Source organism: Chelmon rostratus, chromosome 5 (assembly GCF_017976325.1).
Source record: "Chelmon rostratus isolate fCheRos1 chromosome 5, fCheRos1.pri, whole genome shotgun sequence".
NCBI classification, from domain to species: domain Eukaryota; kingdom Metazoa; phylum Chordata; class Actinopteri; order Chaetodontiformes; family Chaetodontidae; genus Chelmon; species Chelmon rostratus.
In genome coordinates, this window is record NC_055662.1 from 6,107,404 (window position 1) to 6,126,811 (window position 19,408).

Consider the following 19,408-nt stretch of genomic DNA (forward strand, 5'->3'; position numbering starts at 1 on the left):
CTCCTTCAGCCAGACAGTCACTCGTCTTGCACATTGGATTGCTCAGGAAGTCCTGCTCAGGGAGATGAAGTCGGTATTCTGATCAAACACACACACACACACAGTCATGTGTGTGAAGTTCAGAGTTTATGCTTTGTTGTTTTCCCTCTCCATCACCTGTGAGAGCCTTCCAGCTGAAACCACACATCTGTCTGTGGTTTCGACATGTGTCTTCTGGGGAGAGAGTTCCTGTGGAAACCAGGTTTTCTCCACTAGAGGGGTGGAGAACTTTGTGAAAAGCCGTGGTCTCCAAGCACTGTCTGTTTGCAGAGAACACCCCTGTTAAAACGTGAAGCCGTCTCATGTTGTAGCTCCACTCCAAAATAGACTGTGAAATCACACAGCTTGTGTGAATGTGGATGTGTGAACCTTCATTCTACACTGAGAGAAGGCTGGTGTGACAAGCAGAAGCTGTGAGGATTGGAGGCGCTAGCGTCTGCTTCGGTTTGGCTTTTGAACTGGAATATGCTCATATTGTTGAAGCGCTCGTCACCGCGCAATTGGCACTGAGCAAACCTTTCTAATGGCAGTTGATCATTAACTGTGAGCAGCATGAGTACTTTATACAAGGGCATTGTGGGTGAAGACAGCACTCAGTGACCAGGGACTTTGTCTCACTTGCAAATTGCCAAACATGATGTTCCAGTGAGCACACTGGAAATGTATTCGTCAAAAACTCAGCCACAGTCACTGGCACACAAACTCACACATTCACGCTGTGCTTTTGCAGGAATACACGCAGGCAAAAGCAGCAATGTGAACAGTCAACTCACTCTCTCTCCCCGCTGTCCGGCAAAATGCCATCTGCGTTCCACTTCTATTCCTGCAGGTTGTTACTGGAGTAGAAACTGGATGTCTCGGATACAGTTTTGGAGACGCTTCGGGATGATGACCCATTTGAGGCGAGGTCCAGGGAGGAGCTATGTGGTCTGGCTCCGACCGCAGCCCCGCCGGGCCCTGGTCCTGCTGTTGCCTTGACCTTGGGCTGCTCCATGTCGTCCCCAACCTGGAGAACAGTGGACACAGTAGTCTCCATCCGGCTGGCCTTGTAAACACTTGTCTGGGTCTGAAGGTAGCGAGTGGACTTGAGTTCCAGTCCTTCGTAAGAGCCTCGAGGGACGCAAGGGCAGCAGTGGAAGGCTTGTTTAAAACCAGCACGAAACCTGTGCAAGAAAAGCATGGATTAGTCTTTTTGACTTTATATATATACATCTGTTGTGCCAACAAGCATCAAGGTAAATGCTAGAGTAACAGTCGCACAAGTAAAGGCAAGTTAGCAAACTGACTCAGTTACACAGAAATGTCTATCATTAGTTAGCTACATTAGCCATCATAAGCTACCAGTATTACCTGATCAATGACGGCTGTAGCAGCAGAGTGTGTTCATAATCAAGGGTGTGTTTTATTGCTTGTGAATTCAACTCATGATTTAGAAAAGGCAAGTTTATATGTATGGCACATTTCTCACATGGGGGCAGCTTAAGGTGTGTTACATCATGAAGTGTTAAAAAGACACAGGTAAGAGGAATAACGTAGCATAAAACAGAGCGCAGCTGCAATGAAAAGGCAATAATGAACATAAAAGTCTGCAGTAACTGTTGGTGCAAATCTTACATCTTCTGGCAGTTTGTTGGATATGGATAGCTTAGCTTAAATAAACTGTTTGCTAACACATTAGCTGTCTAATGACATTTGTCTTGTCAGCTTGTTGGGTTTCCCCATCTGGACAAATCAAGTGCAAAAGCAATGCAATTCGTACAGGCTTAAAGGACACAGCAAGTACAATGTTTATCTTATTATGAACAACGTGGGCTAAATCTCCTGAACATCCAACAACAACAACATCCGTCCAATTAAGAAATTATCTAGATATTAAAAAACAAAAACATACAAAGGGCGCACTTTAATAATAGATTACTTTCAAAGAGCATAAGAAAGCCCAGGATATTAACTCTTCATTTGCTGTTCAAAGTAGTCATACATCAGAGAGAATAACTGATCTCCCACAACCTCGCCTGTCAATGGTGATCACAGATGAGGTCAGGTGTACAGACATACCATTGTTTTTTACTGGCCGAGGACTGAACACATATAATCTAATTTCTATTTAGGTAGTATTATAAAGTGAATAGCACAATTGTTGGTACAATGTTATTTAGCTCCGACAAAAAAAATCCCCGGACAGTGCTCAAACCAAATCAGTTACATATTCAGCTGCAACAACATTTCTATTCCCACTTCAAACTATCAAAAGCAGCCAATTTGGAAATTTCCCAGTCTGAAAAGACTGTTTACTAAAGGCTGCAGCTTGATGTAGAACCACAGCAGCAGACAGTTAAAGACCGACTGATACAGCATTTGCATTTTAACTGAGAGTCTATGCTGGCTAATAAAGATGGAACGTAAACAACAACAGGCACAAAGCAAAGACTGTGTGTAGCTGAAGCATTGTAAGGCTAATTAGCGCTAAATGTTGCATGTGACATTTACTACTGACCTTTATTGAAAGACTGATTTTACGAGCGCTTGATGTTTTCCGGGTGTTGATTTTAGATACTTAAATTAATTTCAAATGTTGTATAGAAATGGCAAAAACCACAGAAGGAAGAGGTATAAGAATTGCACATATGAGATGAAAGCACCTCAAGGGGCTGGCAACTGATGGACACACCTCACCTCAGTAAACTCTCACACACACACACACACACAAATACATAAAGACCGGACAGGCAGAAAAGTGACAACCGGGAAGAGAAGGAAAATCACTGAGAGCAGGAGGAAGATGAGATGGAAAATAAGAAGACACTCATTTGAATTTCAATTGGCTGAGCTGATTGAGACAAAAGCAAGTTGATATCCTGAATGATGACTAAATCTCCGCTCACTGTGGTTCATCCCACATACTTTCAGTTTTCAGACTTTATGAACTTCAGAGGTGAAAACACTGAAGTGTGAAATCTCATTTCTGAATTAACAGGTGGCCGCAACGGAAGACAATAGGCGATGGTTGGTTAAAGACAACAAGCAGAGTTCACCATCTGTCTTTATTTTGCCGGACAGCAATCTTTAGATTCACTGACATTTTTCTTGACAGGCAGGATGCTAATAGTGCCTCAGTTGGAGAGCAAGCTGTTGATGTTCACAGTGGCTTTCAGCCAGTTTCAGAGAAGGGTTTAAAAGTTTGAAGTTCATTCTAACTTCAGTCCATGTGTGAAGTCTTTCAGGTGCAGAGTTTCTTTACAGACTAGTGATCTCAAAGTGAGCATAAGCAGCCTCTCCACAGTGGCAGCTGAGTTCTCAGCTGCTTGTCACAAAGGCAGCAAATGGTGGTGTGCGTGTGTGTGTGTGTTTGTCTGGGGGGTGATAGGCTGCAGTCCTGCAAGACAGTATGATTGTTGCTAAACAAGAAAAAACTGAAGAGTTGTAATTTTTTCTATAAAAAAGTTGGACATATTCCCACTAACTACTTTGACAAAGGGAAAAAATGCATTGGACATATAGATTTTTTTTGTCCTGGGGATTACTTACAAAAGGGGAAACTGTCTTTTTGTGCTCTTCTAATCATACATGAGAACAGAATCACCAATCGGGGGGCTAATTTGGAATTGTAATAAATAAATGACAAGATAATTCAGTTGATGAAGTTATGAATAGTGTAATGAAACATTACACAAAAAGAGGAAATTAATTAGTAATGATACTTTTGAAATTGTTTGTAGGTACTGAAAATGCTCAAATAAAAGCCAAAATTGAAATAATGACTGTTACTCAAACAATAGTAATGTTGACATTCACTAATTAATTTCATTGTCTCTACTTTGCTGCTGTTTCATTCAGTGTGAAGCTGCTGTCAATGAAAGACACTTGGTCTTTCCAGTTCACTTGGCACAGCTTTTCAGTTTTACTTTGTCCGGTTCTAGCAGCTCCACAGCAGCAACAAGGCTCTCCTTCACAAATTTTGCCTGCATAACACTGTCTCTGTCAGAATGTGGTCTTGGGAAGGCTGCTTGTCGGACACCCAAACTCCTGAAGAGTATTAACTTCATCCAAGTGCATTTGTTCTTGTAGCTCAACCAGCTGATCTTGTCTCAAGCTGTAATGACGCTCAAGATGGCCCTTTCTCAATCGCATGCAAAAATCTGAACTGCTTTTCTCTTCTTGACAATCAACATCATGACCCATAACAATGTATGTGTTGTGTTCAGGGACCACCTGGAGGGATTTGTTAGTCGAATGTTTCATTCTATTTTCTTTTATCTCAAAAGAAAAGTAATTGCTAGAGATTTGTTTTGTATTTCTGAGTTACTTTTTTCTATTTATGAATTGCCTTGCAGGCCGGATCAGAAGGTCTTGCTCACTCACACTCGTTGCACTGAGCTGTGTGAACATGTTCTAAGTCTCAAACTAAAAGCATACCAGAATATGGAGGGATTATGCCATTTCTATTGCTGGATAGATGTACATGTGTAACATGTATGAAAAAAATGTTGCGTTTTATTGACGGCAGATTAACACCAAACACAAAAAATGAATGAATTAATAGGAAGAGTGCTGTTTTTGTTGTTTCTGTTAAAACAACACAGAAGCAAACGTCTGTGCTTTCGTTGAATGTACAAATTAAAGTTGGAGCAGATTATAAAACAGGGAGGCTCTTCACAAATATATGATCAAATATAATGTCTCTGCCTCAAATAACTGCCAGATTCAAACTGAAGCCTACGTCACTCTGCAGTTCAGTAAATACTTCAGAACGTACAGTAAATGAGTGTGTGTTTTGACTAACCTGTCGTTGAGGCAGCAGTAGATGATGGGGTTGTACATAGTGGAGCTCATAGCCAGCCACATGATGGCCAAGTACACCTGCTGGATGAACCTCTCTTCAAACATGTCAGGAAAGAACTGGTGCAGCAGGAAGTAGACGTGGAAGGGCAGCCAGCAGATGGCAAATGTACACACCACCACGATCATCATCTTCACCACCTGTTGAACAAATGACAGCACCATTTCATCTTCAGTATTGCTGCTTTATGCTTTCACCAGTGTTCATGTACTTTTCAGACTACATCAGAAAAGCTGAAGGGCTGGGGAAGGACAAATTGGTATTTTCTAAATACTGGAAAAAGCCTTCATGCTGCGAGAAATTACTGAGTTTAGTTTATTGCCAGACATCTCAGTACAATGAACCCATCATAAACACATAAAAATATGCCTGTTCCCTAAAAAATATATATAATGCACACAAAACCTGTTCAGTTCCATCAATCACAACAGCTAGTATTGTCAGTCTCGCTTGTTTTCGTAATCTTTTGATGATGAGCCATGCTGCGCTGCATTGATTGTCTCCTTTGAGGACTGAGCATTCACCTTTTCTTTCCTTTAACAAGCTTCTCTGTGGGCCTCACAAGAGGCAACAAATCTGTCGGCCAGAAAAACTCAGCCGCTTTGAACGTTCTGAATGACAATCTAATGCGCATATGGCACATCATTAGCGCCGTCAGTAACAGTGTTCACTGATAATGAATTGAAAATAATGTACATGAATAGGTGCAGCAGATCTTTAAGGCTGCCTCATTAGAGACGGAGGAGGACCGATGTCCTGCAGGGGTAGCATAATTCAGGAAGTTCTGCAATTATTAAGGAAGACTGAAACAGGTCGAAGAAAAGAAAAAGAAAATGATGGCTTGATTCTTTGAGAGTGTTGAAAGTATATTTTTCTTTTAAATATGCTTCTACAATTTCTGTTCACCACAGCTTTCCCCCATGTTCAAGACTCCATTATATACCTATGGCCAGTTGGAGAGAAGAGGCTAAGGCCGTGCAAAATACAGCTGAGGATGATGCGAGTGTCATCAGTTTTGTGGGTATTTGGTCATAAACCAAAGTTTTGGAGAAATTCAAGTTTTGATCTGATGATGTTGGTAAATACAAGAATCATCAAAATGACAATTGGTAAAATTTGTCCATTGTTACATACATACATACATACATGAATGACTGCCCCAAATGTCATGACAATCCATCCAAGAGTTGCTGAGACATTTCACTCATAATCCCCTCATCGCCAGAGGATACATCCTCTGGAGACCATGTCTGTAAAACATTTCGCTGAAGCAAAGTGATGGACCAACTGACTGACCCACACTACCATCCACTAGCATGGCTTAAAATAAATACATGGCTCAAAGCAAGGCACAAAGTGAATACAGAAAGCTAAAGTAAACTAGGATGAAATTCAGTAAATGGAGTCAATGACTATCAGAAGAAATGTTCACACACTGACCTGCAGGTTGACTGACGTCAACCGTGCAGAGACACAGACTTAGTAAATGTGTTTGTGTAAAGCCTCATAGGATCCCCATTTCATGTTCACAGGCCAAAAGGGCAAGTCTCTGCAAGAGTCTTCATTAAGAGAGCGTTCTCTAAGGAACTGCAACACTGAAACTGTGAACACACCTGACAAGCATGGGCCGAGAAAATGACTGAAACAGAAACGATCAGGTGGAGGAGGAAGAGGAGGAGAACTGAAAGAGGAAAACAGAGGATGAAGAGTTTGACGGAGGCTGAGAAGACAACACGTAGGATGAAAAAACAACGAAGAAGAGAGGATGAAAGGAGGGCCGGGATTCAGGTTCATGGTGCTGAGATGATAATTTCATCAGTGGAGGAAAATGCAGGTAGACATGAACATTGCACCTGTTCAGGGCTGCAGTGTACAAATGTACATGTAATCTGATTACAATAGTTGGTAATCAAAAATCTTTGGGCAAAATGCAGGTTACCTTGCGTTTGGCAGTCAGCTGCTCCTTGTAGCGATCAGAGGAGTCTCCGGGGATCTCACTAGCCCAGAGAGTCAGTCCCACCACCAGGTAAGCACAACCCATCACCAGCAGAGGAAGGAAGTACAGCAGAATGGCCACACACACATAGTACCTACAACAAGACATCCCATACCACATGTAAACCATATACACCGAGTGAGGCAGAGATGCTGGAATCAGACTTTCAGAGATTAATAGACCTTTTGGCAGAAGTTTTGAGACGTCGTAGCTGAAATAGCAGAGGTGTAATTGGTACCTTTATTTTATGGCTGCGTTCCATCAGGAGTGTCAAACTCAATCACTGAAGGCGCCATCTCAAATGATAAAAACACTTTGCAGCCCAGACAAGCAGGGGAATAGCCAGGTGACAGGTTAGCTAGTGATTCTACTGGAGCGGCAAAACAAATCTACTTCACAAAAATAAAAGAATAATGAACGACACTTGTGAAATCTGTCACACCTCAGGTGTCTAAGGTACGCACCTCTGCTGATGTTACTCATTCTGTAAGAAAAGGAGTAGGTAAAGAAAAACAAGAAAATGTAGAGGTGTTGGGGGTCATGCTCCCTTAGGAATTTGTTTTATAGATGCTGGTATTTCACATGCTGGTTCACTGAATGAAAACCATATTGTTAGTTAGACATGTTTTTTATGGTGTGAACGGTGGCTCTGTTCTATTCAAGTGTCCCAGTAATGGCAGGTTCACACTTTAAGATTTTCCAATGATCACACTGATTTTAAAAACATGGGAGACCACAGACATCATAGCAGATTTAACTAATTTTAAATGCATTAATCATAAGAACACACAGACACACCAGATGATTCAGTCAAGGCATAGCACCACAAACACCTGCTGTTTATACAACATTATGTCACAGTGGAGATTCCAGGGACCTAGGATCTCACAGAAACTCTCGTGATCAAATGTGAAAAAAAAACATGGGGTGGGCTGTTGTCGTCACCTGGTGTGTGCGATGTTTTGACATTAAACATTGAGACTGAAAAGCAGTCATACTGGCTCGGGAGACAAAAGTCCTTTTTGTGCTGTTGGTAGCCATGTTGTTGGTAGCCATGTTGCTGTTCTACACGAGTATGAAACATGCGGTTGGCGGCTTCACAGTCCACTCTCTCTTATTGGCTATTGCTGGTTTCTGCTCAATAGTCCATTGCTGTTCCTTTCACACTACAGGTTTTAAAGTCACAAATATTGTAAGTATTAAACATGTTTGGTATCAATATATATTGATGATATTTGGTGTTTGATCGCCGGTGTGAACGGTGTGTGAATGTGTCTCAGCTGTCCACTTGTGATTGGATCACCCAGACGCATGTTAATGCCACAGGGCAGCAGAGACGTCACCAAACTCTATGTACTGATAAAATGAGTTGTCCCACGCTAACAGCTTAAACAACATCAACAGAAGGGCAAGAAGAGGTCTAGCATGAGAGAAAACACCTGAGTGGGTAGACTGTAGGTGTGCAGGGTCTTTTAATAAGCAGATGACAATCAACCTTCTCCAGTATAGCTGGCTCTACACGGCTTCAGACAAACTGTCTAGACATCACACCATGGCCTCTGCAGAGGACTGGGCGTCACCCACAGGTAGGATACCTATCAAACTGATAATGATACATTTTGGTGTTCAGTCTTCATCAAATAATAATTGTTGGAATTGGATTTTAGCGTTAACAGCTCAGATTCCTATGAAACCGTTTTTATGACTTTCTTTTTTTAATATGAACAATTTTCAATTCAATTATTTGTCACATGTAATCATAAGGCACAGCTGCAGTGAAATGTAAGTTGTTGTTTGTAATGAGTCATACTGGTGTATGGTGTGTACAGTAGATGTTAGTCCATAACTTCCTCATTTAAAAGGAGCTAAGAGAACTCTCATTTCACCTCGTTGGCTTCATGTGTCTTTCAGTTAACTGCAACATTTCAGAAATGTCATCTCAGGACTGTCCTTCCATTTGTTTTCCACGAATTACTTCTGAGGTAAATTCCCTTTGAGGCATACGATCATAGGCTTATCATTGCTGCGCCTGATCTGCTCAGTGAAGAAATGTAATCAAATGGCAAAATAAACAGATAATACACAGAGGAAAGGCATCAAGAGCACATTATGGCAGATAGCAGAGCACTGAAATTACTCTTCAGAGCATTAAAATTGATTCTGAGTTTGCCAGCCACCAGGAGCCTTGCTAAACAGCATCCTTGTCCCAGAGAAGTAATCTGATAATGAGAGGGCAGTTAAGTGCTTTGCACAACAACAGAAGAAGACAATTAGGTAAAAATGTGCTTTACATTAGTGCGAAAGGAGCAGATACAGTAACTAAACTTTGAGGACACTTCCAGGCATCACAACAAGCTGTAATTACAATGTTGACAAATTATTTTTTTTTCTCGTCATGTATGCCAACATATGCTTATATCCTTTATATATTCCTTTACATTTTGTGCAATATTTCATTTTTTTAACCATTTTGTATATTTTATTCTTCTGTGCAATAGTAGTAACACTATTTATTTCTGAAGGCCGCATACATTGTTTTTTTCCCACAGTTATTGGGGCAATATGTATTTTTTATATATTTTTAATATACTTTTTCAACATATTTTTTCTTTTATATAGTAAAAATTTCATTTTGCTTGTATAATGTGTTTCTATCTCTGTTTCTATTTTTCTTCCTGCTGCTATTACATGCTGCTGTAATGCCCAAATTTCCCCGGCTGGGGATCTTATGAAGTTGATATGATTTAGCCAACAGTTTCCTTTTTACACGTCCAGCAGTGGTTTGGTCTTTACCCACTGGCTGTAGCTGCCACATCCATGTTCACCAGCTGGTTGCTCACTTTGTCTGTCTGCTGTTTGGTCCTGGGCAGGTAGAGGAACGCTGAGAATGAACCAAAACATACAAGTTCGAGCAGGAAAACCAAATCAATTAGCTAAAAGCGGCTAATTGCTGTGAAGAGCTGAGGGGGCCCACAGAGGCAGGTGGTGAATCTCTGCAGGTTTGTCACTATTGGTGACACCTTTCACATTACATAGTTCTTTCATCCATTGTTAATACAAAAATACAGCTGAAAGTAAGAGTACAGATAAGTGGTGAATACCACATATGAGTATTATCCACAGTTTCCAACAGACCCCACATACAATTTAATGTTTATTCTAGGGCCATTTCAGTGACATTTGGCATTTCCTCGTTAACAGAAGGCTTGGGAATCGATTTTCCAAGTCCATTCCAGCAAAAAACAAAAAGTTACTCATTTGAGTCGGGGGTTGAATGAATAGCTATTAGTGTGACAGAGGACTGAGAAATAATTGTGCATCCTAACACGATTTAAGATGTGAGGGATGGCAGTTAGACCTCTGCGCTGTCCAATGAATTTCAAGCCTTTATGAAATAATTAAATGTGACAGTTTCAGTATTTAGCTAATGATCTGGTAATCTATCACAGACACAGTGTGTGATCCTGTTAAGCATGTGTGTGTGTGCATCAAAATGTGGAAAATTGTATTATATCACTGTGAGCTGTGCAGAGCGAGTGTCCATATCGTGTTTGAAAGTGTTGAGAGAGGGAAGACCCCCTGACTCCAGCATGCACACAGGGACAATCTGTTTTCCCCTCTGCTAACGCTGCAGATGAGCCTCACAGGCCTTTTCCTTGGCAATTAACTACAATTATGTTAATCCCACTGAATACTCTGGAGCTTTCATCAGAGTAAAAATGACCACACAATGAGACACACACATTCACACAGACACACACACAGGAAAGTGTGTTATCCAATCAAGGGAAAACATTGCATAGACAGCGCATATCAGAGCTTTGATGTTATATGACTGTAAAAGTACACCTTTAAAATAATTAACTGAATTAATATAAAAAATTAAAACAATTGAATACAAAAGTTGATATATTTGGATTATTACATAATATGTTTGTACTGCTTACAGGAGGAATAAAGACAATGTGACAAATTAAAACTATAGCTACTAATTTTCAGAACATGATAAATGTGCCTCTTAAGGTCTCTCTGTCAGAAAGGAGGATTAAGTAGTCTGTTTTAAGGTAAGATTGTACTCAACTCTTTTTCTCCTCAGCTATTTCATCCAAATCCAATAATTAGTATTGGATTGCTTCGACATTAGGAGGATGCAAAAGTAAAGAAAATCAATGAAGTCAACTGAATGTGCTTTTAAGGGCTTATTAGTTTGGACTCCAGGAAGGCTTGTTTGTCTGTTTAAGGAAAACTGTCTTGAGCAGTTGACGGTCTACAATCAGGAAACTGAAAGTCATGGTTTAGAGAGATGTTTTGCCATTAACGTTATTGATTTTTGAAGGTTTGGTTTACAGATTTTGTCGAAACAGTCCAGAGCAGAGCAACAGCAGTGAAACAACAGACTTTACTCAGCCTACCCATTGTTTGAATAGCCCTACAGGGTTCGGGCACCTTTAGACTCTGCAACAACAGCGACGGTGTGAGTTTATTGCATGTCACACTGTGCGAGATCGGTCCAACAATCTCGGCTGCAATCCATGCCTGATTGATCGTATGATATCAATCTGAGGTGTGTAGGACTGTGTGAGAAACTCCTGGAGGACCGTCAGTTCTTCAAAAGTTTGTGTGACATTTTAACGTTTCCAACAGAGTTCAAATTAATAGCATTAATGATGGCTGTATTTGCTAGTTGTATAAAGGATTTACTATACACTTACAGTGCCAAGTACAATTTTATGCAAGTACAATTTTCACTAAAAGGAAATTAGGTAATATGCGCCAAGACAAACATTGAGGAAAGTGTGTTGGAATCCCACTGCCTGTTGAACGTCACAAAAAATAGAATATTTTATCTTTATGTTTTTGTTTTGCGTCTTTCTTGAGTTGAGTTTGCAATTGTTTAATGCTTTTCAGCTGTGGGCAGCACCTCTGTGTCCCTAGTGCATTAAGTCACCTGCACACTCAAAATGCAAGCATTTTTTAAACATGCACTGTCACTTTTTGGAGTATTTTTATCTTTTTCACTGTTCTACCACACACTCAACATTTGCTTAAAGTCGGTATGTAACTGGGACACAGCTGTCATCGCTGCTGCACGTGCCGGTTCGCTGGAACTGCTCAGTGGAACGAGTTATCGCCGATGTTATTAGCGACACCTTGGCTTTTTTCACAATTTTTCCCCATGAGTGCAGAAGAGAAATGCAGTAAAATCTAATCTCGTCTTTAATTAAACCAAGAAGTCAAGCACTCTGCCACACTGGCATAATCAAACACGATTCAAAGTGTTAACTAAAGCCAATGCGTGCAGGAGTCATCACACGTGCTGCAGAGAGCGTTTACCAAGAGGCTGAAGAAAATCAATTCAGAGAATACGGAAGCTGCTGCAATCCAATTACTAGCAGAAATGTGGTATGCACACAAGTGCCCCTAGGCGTAATGAGCTTAGAGGAAAACTCTTGAGTGAATCCTTTTGTTCATGCGTGTGTTTGGGGTAGCTGTTTCAGACTGAAGGGGATAGACACCACACTGTGTTTGACATCTGTTGTTTGCTCAATGCAAGTTTGGGAAATGTTGAATTTATCCTTTGGTGACTGTATTTGGAATCCTTCAGTGGATTTGTTGTCAAAGAGGTACAAAATTACCTGTAACAGCTTGCTAATTCCCTTGCAGCATTGTAACTGAACAGCATTGCCCAAGATAAACCTACACACAACAGCCCTAAGAAGGAGGAGAGGAGGGCTGGCTAATGTTTCTCGCTCTCCTTAAAGGTGAAGGAATGTAATGACTCTCTAAACTGGGACATGTCAACAGAAGAAGAAGAAGTGAAGATCCCATATTTCCATTCTTGGCTCTCTTCTCGCTAAAGCTCCTGTGTTATTTCTCAGCTCTCAGGTATCTTGTTGTTAGCAGAGCTGCTGTCATGAGCAAACCTCCTTTCTTTCCTTGAAAAAGTCAGCCGTGTCAGCGCGACCTGCCGGGATGAGGCTGCGGGTAAAGACGGTTGTCCGGGTCAATTCTCTGAGACACAAAGAGGTCTACACCTTCCACACTGTGTTTCAACACTGCTGAAGAGCCACGCTTGTGCACGTATGGCCCCCGAAACCAAAAGACACCACACACATGACAAAAATGCTGGAAATGACACACGACTCCAGCTGGCGTCTCTCTCTGAAGCGCTCCATCCCCCTGACTCCTCCAGACACTGAGTCACGAAGCGGGAGAGTAAATCATGCAGAGAGTCGATGGGTTAATTTACATGATCCTCCTGATTTGCATGATTAAAGTGGCTTTGTAGGTGGTATGATGGTTGGTACCAGATCCAGCAAAAAACAGTCTTTGCTCTGATTTTGGCTCTTCACATTAAATCCGCTTTGATTCGACGTGGTATGACAATAAAATAAAACAAGAGGGTGAATACTTCTTATAGACACTGCATCCTGTAATTTCTTCTCATATTGATGGTTTTCATCTCATTTTTTCCAGTCAGAGATGGAAACCAGCATTCTGTCTGTGTTATTTATAGTGTATTTATACTGTAAATCAACAATTTTATCCACATTTCATCCAAATGTCTATTTCAGTCCAGTTGTTCTGTCTTCACACGTCTCTGCCTTTAATAATTCCACAAGCACAAGGCTGCTGCAGGTGTCGAGGTATTTTGAGAATCTCTTTATAGTTTGGAAGAAACATGTCCTGTACTCAGAGCAAAAGTAATCAAGTAGTTAATGCTGTGGAATTGTGACAGCAGAAATAAATGTAAGTCAGGCTTTAGAGCCGTTATTTCGCAGACCTCACAGCGGCCTCTCATTATGGTTTGGTATTTTTCACAGTTTCATCTGGCGTTCGGGGCTGCTGCGCATGCATTTCATCTGCAGAGAACAGATAATAGAAGGAGGCCAGCGTCTTGTGATGTTTCTGAGATTGGAAATATTTGTGTGCCTTCAGATGCTCACCATTTACCAATTTGTCAAAGAGATGAAAAACATGTCTGTGTCAACATTTGTAGACGCTCATTCCCAAGACCTCTGCTGTGCTTACTGCTGCTCAGAAACACACACCATCACCCAGAATGCACACATGCTGATACATATTGCAGTCCTATTGATTTATTATTGTGGCGACAGTTTCAGTGTCGGGCCTCACCAGGCATGTGTTATTAGACCTCTACTCTGAGCATGAGCATTTTCAGTCAGCTTAACTACTATAAGTAGAGCTGAAGGTTATGTCAGCGCTCCTAAAGGTGTTTTCACAGAAAAAGTCATTATAATAAGACATATAACATGAATGTGTCTTTTTTATTGATTATTTTTGTTAAAGCTGTTCTTTTAATGCTACATGTGGCTGCGGGTTAAAGCACACAACAGAGAACCTGCAAGCAATGATCACATGAGTGACAGGGGTAGTCGAGTTGTTGCTCCTTCACTCTTCTCAAAAAGGCTGGGGGCTGTTTGAATTGTTCCAATCACATCTTACAAATGCCACATACTTAATTTCATTTTTCAGGGACCATTGTATTATGCACTTCTTCACATATTGCTTTGCTCTGCAGGTGTCTTCAGGACTCTGCATTGGTCTGCACTGCAGGTCACAGCGGTCAGTCGACTCTCTCATGCACAAACATTAGCACAATGCACAGCCGTACTGCTGGATCAACACAATTCCACAGTTGCATGCCAAGAAATGTAGCAATGCGCCGGCAAAGACAAGGAAGAAAAGGACTGCAAGCTAAGAAAAATGGAGATGCAGAGGGAGGGAAAGTACATTTGTTTGCCTCAAGGTTGCACACATTGTGTTTTGGTGAAAAGTTCTCTCAATGTTCTGTGAACAGAAACTTTGTTTGTTTACAAGAAATCTTCGCAGGGCACCTTTAAGCCTGAATATACTGTGAGCACGACCCCAAACAGAAGGAGTTTACTTGTTATTTGGCTGGAGGAAACTGAAAATACCCCTGTCTTATTGAAATAAAGCTGGCTTATCTGATCATCCTGATTATCTGAACAGCCCTCAGATTCAGGTCTTAATGAAATAAAAAACAGTACTCTGGAGATCCAAACATACTCTAAAGAAAAAGGGCAACAGTAACATGGCAAGAGGGAAGGAAATTCAGCAGATACCATCGACATAAACATGCTGTACTTCACAGAGTTTGAAGCTAAAATAAAGAATGTTTCTTTTAAAGTAACACAGACTTGTGGTATTGTAGTCGTGTATTTACTAAATCTATTATTATATTCTTTACTGAAGCAGAAGTAGCAATGCTACACTGTAAAAAGTGTCATAAGTAATAAATTGGCACACTATAAACACTATAATGAACTATTAGATTGTCACTTCTAAAGCTTTATTGTATTAGTAGCATTGTGCTATAGTAGCTGATTGATGCTGAGCTAATTTGTTAACACATTATTTTGTAGGTACTGTTGCTTCATGTAATTTCTTATAAAGGAGCTGATATGTGACTGTAGACTCAATGGGTGAATTGAGATGGCAGAGATGTTTCCAGGATATTCCTATGGAATTATTTGGAAGTAACCAGACCTGTAACGTTTTACAGCTAATTTAACTACTTTCTATACTGTTAGTTTAATATACTGTATAACAATGGATTACATTTTTATGTTCTGTATGAAAAACCTTGGTAAAGTAACGACTAACTGGAAACCATCTCTGTTAAAATATATCTAATAAAGTAAAGTACAATTTCTCTCTGAACTGTGGTGGAGTAAAAGTATAAAGTGATATTAAAAAACTAATAGCACAAATACCTCAAATGTGTAATTAAGTACAGTACTTGAGTAAATATACTTTGGTACATTCCACCAGTGTTTATTGGGGACCCCATTCATAGTCTTCCATAACAGAGGGGTAGGTCTTAGCCCACACTTACCAGTGTTTCTTCAAACTAACCGTAGCTGAAGTATTACCTTGAAAGAGCCCTTCTCCCTGGGCCCCCGCAGACCCTCAGCTCCCACTGATGGATGACGCTTCAGGGAACAGAAGCTGTGCTTTGTCACCTTGCTGTCATACAGTCTAAATCAATAAAACCTCCCTCAACAGAGGCCACAGACTAACTGACAAATTATACACAGTAACTTATACTGTTTTAATTCTTCTCTTCCCCGGTGGACAAACTTCAAATGTCTCTATTTCTGGGCTGTTGTTTTGTCTGTGAATATGCAAGTGTGGAATTAAATACCAATGCCAAACAAATATTTAATGCATGGCAATAAACAGGAGTGACTAAATCCACCCTCAGTTCATGTCATATCCTAAAATTTACTGTATCAATATCTATTCTGTAGTGTATGAGTGTTGAAGTGCAGGTTATGTGAAGGAAATGAATGTTAACATGTAGCTAAACTGTGGATGCGCCTGCTTATTCAAACTTTGTGTCAGTATTCATAATTAATGAACGGGTGTGCTGGAGGAAGGGCAGCTGTTCTTTTGACTTTGTCTGCCAGCGGAGGCTGGAGAGGACTGGAGGTAGCAGGACACACAGCTCCACGCTGCCTTACTGGCACTAAGCTCAGGCTCATGTCGCGCAAAGCCCAATTTAGGGGGGAGAGATCACAGAGGACAAGGTGTGCTCAGTCTGGGATTTCCTCTGTGTGTGAGTGTGTGCCTAATACTGTAGACATGTACCCGCTAACCATATCTGTGTTTGTCGATTCTCTCTGCTTCATGGGGTACTGTGTTGTGTGTTTACTGTTAAAATTAGAACTTGGATCAAGGTTTATTTCAGAGTAGAGGTTAAAGGTTAGGGTGGAGATCATAGGTTAGGTTAGTAGTTATAGTAAGTCAATAAAAACCCCATTGAACAAGCTGCCACATATAATGGCTGTGACTCAGCAAAGAAACTGACATTGTGGTGTTAAAGCTACGCTCCTTTCTTCATACTACATGCATTGGTTCATTGGTACCTCTGTGCTTATGCATATAACTTAACTTATGTAACATCTAGCCATGTAGTTTTGGTACCTAAATCTAACCAAACTGTGAGATTTTACAACATTAACAAAGTAATGTACTTAACATCATGTACCGTGGTGTCTATAACAGACATACCTCCCTTGGGGTGACATTACGGTCATGAATGGAACAACGTGGTCTGGTCTCATGATAAGGTCGGCTTGGCATCAAGGTGTTGATCTAGGTAGTAATGGACCTTGTGGGATGCCACCCAAACCATTAACACCTCCTCTGCTGTGCAGCTGTATCAGTGTTCTAGCATGTTATGGAGTCTACCATTGTGCTATTGAGGCTGGGAGCAGGATTCACCATGTCAGACAGCCTTTTTCCACTTGAGGCATCCAGTTGATTGCATTCAGTGTTATTTGGAGTATTATTTTGTCTGCAATGACATGCAAGTATCTTTTTTAGTCAACTGGAGCGAAATTATGATGACTTCATATACTGTTGGGTAGTTTGAGCTATAATAATGCATCATATTTTGTAAGATGATCATCAAGTAAAATCCTAATCTGACCATTAACTCGTAGTAAGAGCTGAAATAAATGTAGTGGAGGAAAAAAGTGTAGTATTTGCCTTTAAAATGCAGTGGAATAAAAGTATAAAGCATCATAAAATGGAAATACTGGCTGTTAGGTAGAGTACGTCAATAAATGCACTTAGACGCTACACAGGCTGTAAATGTTCATTGTGTGGTCTGGAATTAGCAGTTCACATCACATCTGAACTGTGATTTAGTGTTGTGGACTGGCGATTACTCGTTACAGCCTCTCATTGTCTCTCACATTCGTCCAAGAAGTGTTCCTCCCACACAGCTCATTTTTCTGAGTCTTCTTGTCTTCAAAAAGCCCAGCAGCTCTCGAGCCGATAACGACACACAAGCGCTGAGTAAAATGCCACCTATGATTACGCCATTTTCAAAGTTTGGTACATCAGTCTTTGTAATCAGTTGCATGGAAAGCAAGTGAGGAAATGCACTGTGCTGCTGTGTTGTGGTGCCACCTATTAACGCTCTCCGATGAGACCTTATTTACTAATTCCCACTGACTGTGAAGGCAGCAGACAGGCCATCAGAAAGGGTGCAGACTGTGACGGCGGCAGCGGGACGACGCCCGGAAAGAAACACATGTGGGACCTGACCCGGGGTCAGCCTTAATCAGATGTGTCATTTACAGCTTCAGCAGCTGAGCTCAATGACTGCTGTGTTCTCACTCAGCTCCTGTGTGTCACTGATTACAGTTTCATTAAAAAAGTAATAAGTGCAGCAGGCATCCCATCATGAACATTGAAATTGCCGTCGCACCGCTCATAACGAACTATATTTCCGTGGAGAAATGTGACGGAGGCAGTGGAAGGGGAAGGCGCTGGCAGGCTGGCAGCAGGGCAGGGTAAACACTGTGGCTGATGAGCTGAGAGGTTGCCATCAGCAGAGCTGTGATCAGAGCCGTGTTGCTGTGTGTCTGAGTGCCTGCACATGTGCGTCACTGCGTGGGCGTTTTCCTGTGTTCACGGAAAGAGGATTGTGTGCGCATCTGTGGAAGTGTACCTGTGTTTGTGCCTTCGTGCGTGTCGCCCATTTCTGCCGGTGGGACAAATGTAAGAAATTGGAGGTTACTGGGGTGGTGCAAAGTGTGAATAAATCCCTTCCAGGCACGCAGCGTTTATCCTGTTTTGCTAACGCAGCTTCAGAAGTTTGTGTAGGAAAGCAAAGGTTTCAGTGTGTGAAGATCATCACCTGCATCTGTGCAACAACACACACCTTCTCTTCGACTGGAGATCACGGGGTGAGGGGACATGAAATTGGTGAATTCGGCAGCATAGGCAGCTTTTGCACAAGTGATGCATAAATACAGCGTTGAAATGATTCACATGAATGTTTAGTCACTGGTATTATATGAAAGGCCTTTGGTTCTATTTTAGCAGCTCAAAGAAAGATGATATCTGGAGCAAAGGTGACGAGTCGACACTGAGTGTCACCGAGCTGCCACACCAGGCTAACTGTGTGCCTGTAAATCACTCTAAGTGCTTCTTTCAGCCTTCTCTAACCTGCCGTATCACAGCAATTCACATGGTGTCTGATAATTGTCTTGCCAAACTGCCACAGCACTCAGAGTTTAAAATTATATGCAAAGAGGGGATGTTTGAGATTCACTGTGCTGAATGTTGCATGTGCAGAGTTTAATATGAGAAGGCTGTCTTCACATTCATCTGCTGATCTGTGCTCACCTTAAGTCTGAGTTTAAGGGCATTTGTCCTTTAGCTATGTTCCAACTCATTAATGCATTGTTGCATTTTCCCCTTGATTTGTTTGTGTTCACATGGCAACATTCAAGAGTGGTCCAGCAGTTGTAAACGAATGCCTAGTGTGAGCCAGCTGTTCTCTCATTAGTCAGAAATATTACAGGGAAGATTTGCTTTAAAATACTTCCCCCTCATTGTTTTTCGTTTCATCACAGAGCACCAGTTTCATGTGTTGCTAATTGATTGAGCCTGATGCATCTTATTAGAAGTCAAGGCGTTGATGGGCGCTTACCAGCACACACTCGCATGACAATTGCTCTCCAGACAGC

General features: G+C 41.2%; 1 protein-coding gene across 2 annotated transcripts in view; it reads right to left on the reverse strand.

The window, feature by feature from the left end:
* Positions 1 to 856: 856 nt before the first annotated feature.
* The window catches only part of tacr1a (tachykinin receptor 1a), a 47,833-nt gene continuing 29,281 nt past the window's right edge, over positions 857 to 19,408 (reverse strand). For both annotated transcript variants that reach the window (XM_041937084.1, XM_041937083.1), the window contains 3 exons: positions 6,819 to 6,969; positions 4,823 to 5,019; positions 857 to 1,202 (listed from right to left, as the gene is read on the reverse strand). In XM_041937084.1, the coding sequence (XP_041793018.1) occupies positions 857 to 1,202; positions 4,823 to 5,019; positions 6,819 to 6,969 (694 nt within the window). The remainder of the gene's footprint in view (positions 1,203 to 4,822; positions 5,020 to 6,818; positions 6,970 to 19,408) is intronic.